The sequence below is a fragment of the Apis dorsata genome, unplaced genomic scaffold, assembly GCF_000469605.1.
Source record: "Apis dorsata unplaced genomic scaffold, Apis dorsata 1.3 scaffold_44, whole genome shotgun sequence".
Lineage (NCBI taxonomy): Eukaryota > Metazoa > Arthropoda > Insecta > Hymenoptera > Apidae > Apis > Apis dorsata.
Window position 1 is genome coordinate 842,015 of NW_006263346.1, and position 9,144 is coordinate 851,158.

The 9,144-nt window shown below is 22.4% G+C and overlaps 2 protein-coding genes across 3 annotated transcripts in view; both read right to left on the reverse strand.

The window, feature by feature from the left end:
• Positions 1–444: 444 nt before the first annotated feature.
• Positions 445–2,936, reverse strand: LOC102675079 (tubulin-specific chaperone C). Of its 2 annotated transcripts, none has more exons than XM_006608704.2 (3): positions 2,665–2,936; positions 2,143–2,356; positions 445–1,803 (listed from the first exon to the last, which is right to left on the reverse strand). In XM_006608704.2, the coding sequence occupies exon 3, from the start codon at positions 1,661–1,663 to the stop codon at positions 635–637; it is 1,029 nt and encodes a 342-aa protein (XP_006608767.1). In that variant the 5' UTR covers positions 1,664–1,803; positions 2,143–2,356; positions 2,665–2,936; the 3' UTR covers positions 445–634. The 2 variants fall into 2 exon arrangements, with proteins under 2 accessions (XP_006608767.1, XP_031369914.1); XM_031514054.1 differs by having other exon boundaries at positions 2,137–2,356.
• Positions 2,937–6,463: 3,527 nt separating this feature from the next.
• LOC102675207 (WD repeat-containing protein 26) overlaps positions 6,464–9,144 on the reverse strand; it is a 5,785-nt gene continuing 3,104 nt past the window's right edge. Inside the window, 6 exon segments of the mRNA XM_006608705.2 lie at positions 6,464–7,270; positions 7,424–7,618; positions 7,697–7,905; positions 7,996–8,141; positions 8,220–8,486; positions 8,559–8,744. Of these exon segments, the coding sequence (XP_006608768.1) occupies positions 7,215–7,270; positions 7,424–7,618; positions 7,697–7,905; positions 7,996–8,141; positions 8,220–8,486; positions 8,559–8,744 (1,059 nt within the window). The 3' untranslated portion in view covers positions 6,464–7,214.

The window sequence follows — 9,144 nt, forward strand, 5'->3', positions numbered from 1 at the left end:
GTTTAAATTCATGCATGTACTTAGGAACTATTATTACAAATAATAACACTATAGTATTTTGTATCATATTTTATATTTAATTTTATAAATAAAAAATAATAAAATGTTTTTAATATTTTAAAATTATTAAAATAAATAAAATATTTTTACAATTATTACTATTAATTTTTTCCAATTTTTTAAAAATATTCTTATCTAAAATTAACTATTGTTAATTATTATTTGTTTTAATTATATATGTATATAATTCAATAATTATATATTATTATATAAATTACATTACAATATGTATATTATAATGTACAATAAATATACATATATATTTCCTCTTAGATTCAAACTTTTTAAACTTTCTAAATTAGGCCATATAGATATGAGAATTTCATACAACTTATGTATAATCAATTACGTCTGATTTAGGATATACTAAAAATTGTTGAGACGTAATTCATAAACAGCAAGTTTATTAAACATTTTGTAAGTATACAAAACACTTACATATAGTATAATTTTTGTGAAAAAGCAGAATATGGACATAAAGAATTTATATATATAACAAAATAAGTCTAATATTGAAAGAATGATATTTTTAGAACTGAGTTTTAGACATTATGATTTATTTTATTTGTATTTATTAATCCCAACTTTTTACACGCAATTCAGGATCTAAAATACTCCAATTTGGTGAATGCTTTTCATTAGATAACCAATTAAAGTCATCAACACAATTCCAGTTATTTATTTTTGGATCAAGTCCAGCTAAATTAAAGTGATTTGCTTGATCTTCATAAGACCAATTATAAGGTGCTACACGTATTTTTGTACAATCTTCTATAATTGACCTACTTGTAACATGTATATAAATAGTACAATCTGTTGAAGAATGTAGTCGAAGTTGTTGACATGCAAAAGCAAATACACATTCATTACAATCATGTGCAAATACAGATGATGTTACAGGTCCAACTAATACAGTACACTGTTTTAAGTTTACCATGTGTAAAGTACTAGGTGTGCCATAAATTCGTATTGTACATCGAATTAAATCAGAAAGTAAAATATCATTTTTATTCACATTTTCAGCATCCAAAACTAATTGTTCATTAACTTTTCCCAATAGCATACATGCACTATCTCCATATTTACTTGATAATTTATGATTCTGCTTTGCAGAACCATTTACAATTCCTTCTGAAATTTTTAAATCTTTTAAACCATCTGTCATATCATGTGTCTTGTCAGATGTTTTTTTCACAACTCTTCGATTTTTGAAACCAAATTTCTTCTTAGGTAATAATTTTATTTCTAAATCAGAAGCTTCATTTTCTAATAATTGTAAGTTTTCTTGTGCTCTTCTAATATCATAAACTTTTAAAAACATTTTTGATTGAGATAAATAATTTTTAAGCATTTGAATTTCTTTATTTATTTTATCAAATATTCCAGGAAGAGCTGATATAGGAGCATTAGATGCATCATCTAACATATCTTTAATTTGTTTACATGATGAATAAAATGTATCTTTAAAATAACTGCTTTGTTCAGATTCAACAGCTAAAGATTGCCTTTCTTCTCTTCGTCTTTCAATAACATTTTTTCTTTCACGATCTCTTTTAGTAATACGATCTGGTAAACTACCTTCTATTAGAGGAGGAGAATCCATATTGCACTTTTAATATTGTTTTTTCTTTTTTAAATTATATTTTGTATAACATTCAACTTTGAATATTTATTATTTTCAATAAAAAATTTATCTTCATTAATAGGTTATTTTAGTAAATTTAAAATATTTATACATAAAAACTGAAAAATGTAAAAAAAAATTCACAATTAATTTATATTAATAAACATACAATTATCATACAAAACAGTATTTAACATATCAAGTTAATAGAATATAAATATAAATAAAAATTATTTATATAATTTATATAAATAAATATATTAAAATTATATAAATAATTTTAATATATTTTATTAAATAATTTATCAAAATAATATATAACTTTTTAAAAAATATAAAAATAATAAATTTAAAAATAATTTTATAAAATGTTAAGCATGAATAAATATAAAATTAAGCATGAACAAACCTGTCAAATATATTCTATATATGATATTTATATCAAAGTATACAAATACCTGTCTTTAAGAATCAATCTGTGAAGAATATGTTAAACCATCACTACCTATTAAAATTGATGAAAGTTTTACAAACTTCATAAAATTTAACTTTCATTTTGTTGCCACAGTGTGAGATCTGTTAATTTGGTGCTTTCGTTATATACTTTTTCTTCCAGTTTGTAATAACCTTCTAGTAGCATTGGAAATTTTTTATGAACATAATATCTGCAATCTAATATTTATGATATTCATTTCAATAATTTTCTAAAGTTATTTATAAAAATTTAATCAATTGTAAATTGTTGTATAATATAATACATTATTTTATAATAATATGAATAAAGTTTCAATAAAATACACAAAAATTATATTATGATCATTCATAATGTTTTTCGTATGTCTTTTTTACATGTTTTCTTATGTTTTTTATAATAGTTATTATTGTTACAATATCTAATTGTATTTCAAGTGTAAATAACCTATAGTGTGAAAATATTATGTCAAAATATATAGCTTATTTACCGGTAACATATAACTTACCTTGAGATGTATGTAAAAAATGCCAAATTATTGAAGATCCAAAGAAACATACAGTTTCAACACAAATAATTATTTTTATTAAATTTTTCTTCTTTGGATACTTGTGAAGCATACTAGCTAACTATACGATTTCCTAAAATGGAAATTATCAATACGGCAAAGAACGATGTATTTCTCGAGGTATCGAGGGATAGTTATTTCGATAGGAACAACTAAAGCAATCTTACATGTTTTACCCTCGTTATGCAACACTCGAAAGAACAATTATTTTGTTCGATATATTTTTTCGATATAAATAGCGGAAAATTTAAAGATACATAAATACTTATTATATTAATAATATATAGATGATAGTAAAATAAATGTTAGAATAATTATTTATAAGAAAATTATTTTTTATAATAACTATGTCTTTTATTATGCGATAGGTATAAAGCTATATGCCAATTTTATATTGATATATTAAAGAATTTTATTATAATCAAATATACAGCAAGAGACATATAAGATCGCAATCTAAAATATCTCCATTATTTTTAGTGGCATGAAAAATATTTAAAGGAGGAATTTAATTTAAAGAGACAAATAATACAATAATAGATTAATAATTTTTAATGTCATAGGAGATAGATTTAATTATAAATAAAATATATTTAGGACGGAAAAATTTAAAATATAATATAGTTTTTATCTTATAAATATAATTTTATATATATATTTGAACTTTAAAATACATGAATTTATTTTAAAATATTTAAATTTGAGAAATAGAGAAAAATACAAATATATAATTTTTATGATTATTTGCTCCTTGTTTGATTATCGATTAAAATTTCTTTAAATCCTCCTTTAAAAATTTTTGTTCATTACCAAAAATAGTGTTCCTATCTTAAGTGACTTGTCTTATTTAACTAATAGTAATAATATTCTACTTATTTTTTATATCTGCTTGTCTAATAACGATATCATGAAATCGATCATAAACTTATCAACAAGGAATAATTTACAATATAAAATATTGTTAATTCTTATATTTGTAATTAAATAAGTATAATAGGGAAATTGACAGTATGTAAAATTTATTTTGCCTTATTTAGGCCTTTTAAAAAAAAATGTTTTATTTTAATATATGTATATGGTATATACATATATTACGGATATTAAATATATGTATATAGTATATTTTTAAATTTAATATCGTGTATCATACATAGTTTATTCTTTTATATTTCACTATGAAAATATATAAATAAATTTGAAAACATTAATTGAGAATAATATATTATAATAAACTTTTTCCATAACATAACATTTTATGTATAAAATAGCGATATAATTTAATAGTGTACAGATTATGTTTGAAAGTGCAGAGCATTGTATCTATGGAAATAGCCTAATTTAAAGACTGTAGAAGAATATTTATTGTACAGCTTTTCATATATAAGCATAGACAAAGTAGTGGGAAATGTGTTTTTAAAAAATCATTAAAAGTGCACCTGCAATTAGTATTTGTTATATATATAGCAATAAAAAAATAATTGTCAAGATAACTTTTCTTATGATTTGTACAGGAAATGATGTAATTTCTTTTTATTTAATCCTCTTATATATCAAGTATTCAAAGTTAAGCACAAATTCTGTATCAAAATTTTGTTTACTTTTAACATTATTAATGCAAAATTATGATATTAACCTATTATTAAATTTATTACAATTTTTTAAATCTATAATAGTAATTAATAGAGTAATATCTTAGTAAAATAACTTGTTATACGATGTAGGTTATATTTTAAAAGATTATGAAGTACATATTCGTTTCTAAAAATAAGAAATGTCTGTTATTCGAAAAATAGAAAATATTCGTTATTATACATACTATGCATAAACAAATTCTTATTCACATATCTATCCGACTCTTTAAAGTCTAGTTTATTTAAAATACTTTGGATAAATTATAAGTAACACAAACAATTAATTCACACATTGGTCTCAAATCATACAATTAACATCTAATATTACGCACTTTAATATAACATATCTATATTAGATATTTTAAGAACAAACACACACTGCTATTATAACAAACGGCAGTTTTTTGCATAAAACCATATATTTATCATTTTATGTACATATGAAATAAGAAACTAAAATCTAAAAATTTAAGAAATACAAGATAATAATGTACATAAAGTTTCGTCAACAAGTTTTCTTGATAAAATAAATTGATTGTAAATCTAAATGTAATAGCTGTTTTAACAAACAATTTCCATTGCACTGCAAAAACGCAAATTTGTATGAAGATATTAGTTTATACTTATGTGTTATTATATTTTACTTAATTTTGTTAAAATTTCAATACATGGTCCAACACAAGATAATACTATTCAAAAAATAGTTATTTTGAATTATTCATTTTATATTTTCTATTATAAATTAAATCTTAAAAAAACTTTTTTTTTACATTGCAAGATTCTATGAAACATTTTTGCCCCTTATTTACATAAAATAATTTAAATGATTAACTTTTTATACAAATTTCTATATTTAATTTGTTAAACATGGCATCTGGTATATCAAGTGTCATAAATATAGAAAAGAAGAATTTTAATAATTTCTTTATTGTTTAAAAAAGCTATATTTATAGAAATATTTGACAACAAATATAAAAATACTTAATCCTTAGAGACAATTTATTATCATTTTATAAATATTGCAAATAACTGAAAAGAAAAAATATTATTTATGACTGAGATTTATATTAAATTTGAATGTTATTTATAATTAAATGAAATCAATTACTTATTATTTGTTTCATATTGCAAATTATATCAAATTATGAAAAAATTCTGAAAACTTTCAATTAGTGCTTATAAAGTGCTAAGGCACCACAGGTAAATGCAAATGATAATAGTGATTAGTATTACATTATCTTACTACAATTTTAGGGGCGTAAACTACAGACATTTCCTTCGCATGTAAACTTTTCTTGTAATGTAAACATTTTTATATTATTTGTTGTGAATGCATTTGTACGCATATACTCTACATCTTCTGATACTGTGAGACCTCCAGTTTGGTTTTTATTATTTATCAAATTTATATTTATTCAACAAAGGAAAAACAAAAAAAAAATATAATTTGTATTTCATACATTTTTTTTTATATTTATTCATGAAGAAGTCACTTAAGAAAAATAACCAGTACAATTTGCTATGAATAAAACAAAAATTTACATGTCATGTAAAAGCATAAAAACATAAAAGATAATAAAAATGCTATAATGTTTAATATATTCGAAACAACAATTATTCATAGCAATTTAGTTTTGATTTTTGATTATAATTTAAAAACATTATTTTAATCTATAAAAAACAATTATCATTTCTTTGCAATAATAAAATTTAAAATACTATAGTAATGAATGAAATGCGGCATATAGAGATACTTGAGCTATATTAAGGAACTAATGCTTTAAAATAAATGTTCAAAATTTATGTATACCGATGTTATATTAAAATTTTTATGAATGTGAAAATATTAAGGCAAATGTAATATTTATAAATTTTTGATACCCAGTACATATATTTTAATAATATAAAATCACAGTACTGAATAAAGGTACTAATATCAGGATTCATGCTCAACTTTCAAATCCAGTTTATTTTATTTATATTAAAATCGTTAAATTTGTGAATTTCCGATTAATCTCGCATCAAACTGTACGTCTCATAACAGAGTTCAAATTGTTTATAAACTTTATAATTTATCTCACTTAGTCTCATTAAATTATTTACTGAAATTAAATTTCTCTTCATATATTTATATAATTTCTACATTTTTTATCATGTTTTACGACATCTGTATACAATTTGAAACATACAATATTAATGTAAGATGGCAGTTACATATATAGTGAAAAACGAGAATAGTATCACCTTCATCAATGATTAAAAAAATTAATTAGAAATTCATTAAGCATGAAATCGTTATTTACAACTTTTTTATTTTTAGAAAGATTAAATTTGACACAGTTCTGTCAAAACAAGATTTTTTTATAATGATCTCGCAAAATCACAAATTTTATCTTGTTGCAACGTTTTTTACTTTGTTTAATGCTTGTTATTGCACGTTAATTTTTCTTTTTACATCAATGCTACGACGGAATTTGATGAATTTCTATTTTGTCATAACTTATATTTACCAAGATATTATGCTGTTCTTCGTTTTTAAGAGTTTACATTATTATTTTATATTGATAAATCGTTCAAATTTAATTTTGACAAACAAATAAATCATAAGATTTCATATAAAATCTGTTAATAAGGAAAAAATTGATTTTCAAATAACACCTGATCATTAGTTGTTTAATCAATCAGCAGATGATGCTAACACATCTCTCATTTACTCTCAATAGTAGTCATTTACGCAGACTTACAGTAATGAGGCATAAAGAGATAGCTGCTGGGGGCAGGAAAGAGTCAATATGACGATCAATATGACAGTCTTTTGAACACCATGAGGTCATGGGAACACTGATATACTGTAGTACGCTACGATACCATTTCATGCCATCCACTACCATTTGAGGAGTTGCTTTCTAATGGAACTAAAATTTAAATAAACAATTTATATAAATTCGTAAAATATTTATGACATTTAAGAAAATTATTGTATTGATATTTTTGTATTTATAAAAATTTTATTAAGTTTACATATTTTTATATATTTTTGTATATTTAAAATAATTTAATAAACTTACCAGTCTTGTCACTATCAACTTTTTCTGGAGATGATGATCTCGGTCCCCATATTCTCACTGTACAGTCATCTGATACTGAAGCCATCATTTGATGATATACAGGATTCCATGAAACACAATTTACTGTTCTACTATGTCCTGTTAGAATTGCTATAGGTAATTCTCTTTTGATATGCCACACATATACTTTAGTATCTATAATAGAATTTAATATAATTATAAATTTATATAACTTTAATTTCAAAAATAAAATATTTTTATCAAATAAATTACCTTCACTACCAGATGCAATAAAATCTTGATTTACACCACCAAAACAACTATGGATTGTGAAATGTCCTTGAGTAACTCCTTGAAAACGTCTTACTAAACATCTATCTTGTAAATCCCAAAGATGTACACCCTGATTGGCTACATTAAGAAGCGCAAGTCGATCTGCTTTATTTACACTAAAGGACATCAGAGGATGATCTTCTTGTAATCTATAATATTAAATAGTTGAATATAATATGATTTTCATATTATATAAAAAAAATTATATATAAATTATATATATATAATTATAATTTTACATTGTAAAGTCACATAATTCGTCAAAATTATATCCTCGAATTCGATGATGCGAATCAGCAGCAAGAACTGTTTTTCCATCATTTTTACACCATAAACATTTTACTCTAACTCCTTCCCATGATTCTGAGACATTTCCTTCTATATCCTAAAATTTTATATTCAAATATTTAATATTCTATTTATTTCATTATATTGAAAACTATTATAAAAAATGATATGTTACAAATTGATAAAATTGCCCGCGAAGTCCTCCTGCTACAAATTTACGTGAATCAGGATACCAAGCACAAGCTGTAAGTGAATCATCAGTACTTTGAGTTACTGTTGCACGTAGTTCATAATCAGGTGGATCAATACTCCAAAGCCAAAGCTCTGGGCAATCTTCAGGACCACATGCAATTAAAAGACTACTATCGGGACTCCAAGCAATTAATGCTACTCCATAAGTATGGCCTTCTAATGTTTTTCTATGAGTTACTCTCAATGTTTCCTGTCATTAATAGAAAATTATTAGTTATCTAATAAAAAATTATTATTTCATTGTAATTAATAATTTACATACTGGATCAACATCCCAAATAATTACTGTCATATCCTTAGAACCTGTAGCAAGTTTACGACCATCAGGAGAAAATTTACAATACCACACTTCATCACAATGATTATTGAGCACCTGTATAGTATGGCACGGGAATTGTTCTTTACTACAGCTGTGGTCCACAAGCAGCGACACATTTTCTAAACTTGTCTAATTTATAACAGACATTGATCATAATTATATTAACAATAGAATAGTTGACTATATAATATAAATTTAATAATAATTTAAAAAAATTAATAAAATAATTTATTTATATTATTTTATTAATTAAATAATTAAAATTAAATAATTAATTATTTATATAATTTTTATTAATATTCAAAAATATTTAATTAATATTCAAAAATCAATGATATATGTAAATATATATAGAATTTTCATATATTCATCTTTAGAAGAATAATTTTTTTAGAGATTAAAATAAATAAAAAAGTTAAGTTTGCATTAGATGCGAAAGAAAGAATAAGACTATTTTATCATTTTATATCATTATTTTGCTGTCTCATTTTCCTTTTATTTAATGTAAATTTTAATTGTTTATAACTTA

Bases quoted from the DNA above. Each gene is read 5' to 3' on its own strand.
- LOC102675079 (XM_006608704.2), bottom strand. From the start codon at position 1,663: ATGGATTCTCCTCCTCTAATAGAAGGTAGTTTACCAGATCGTATTACT.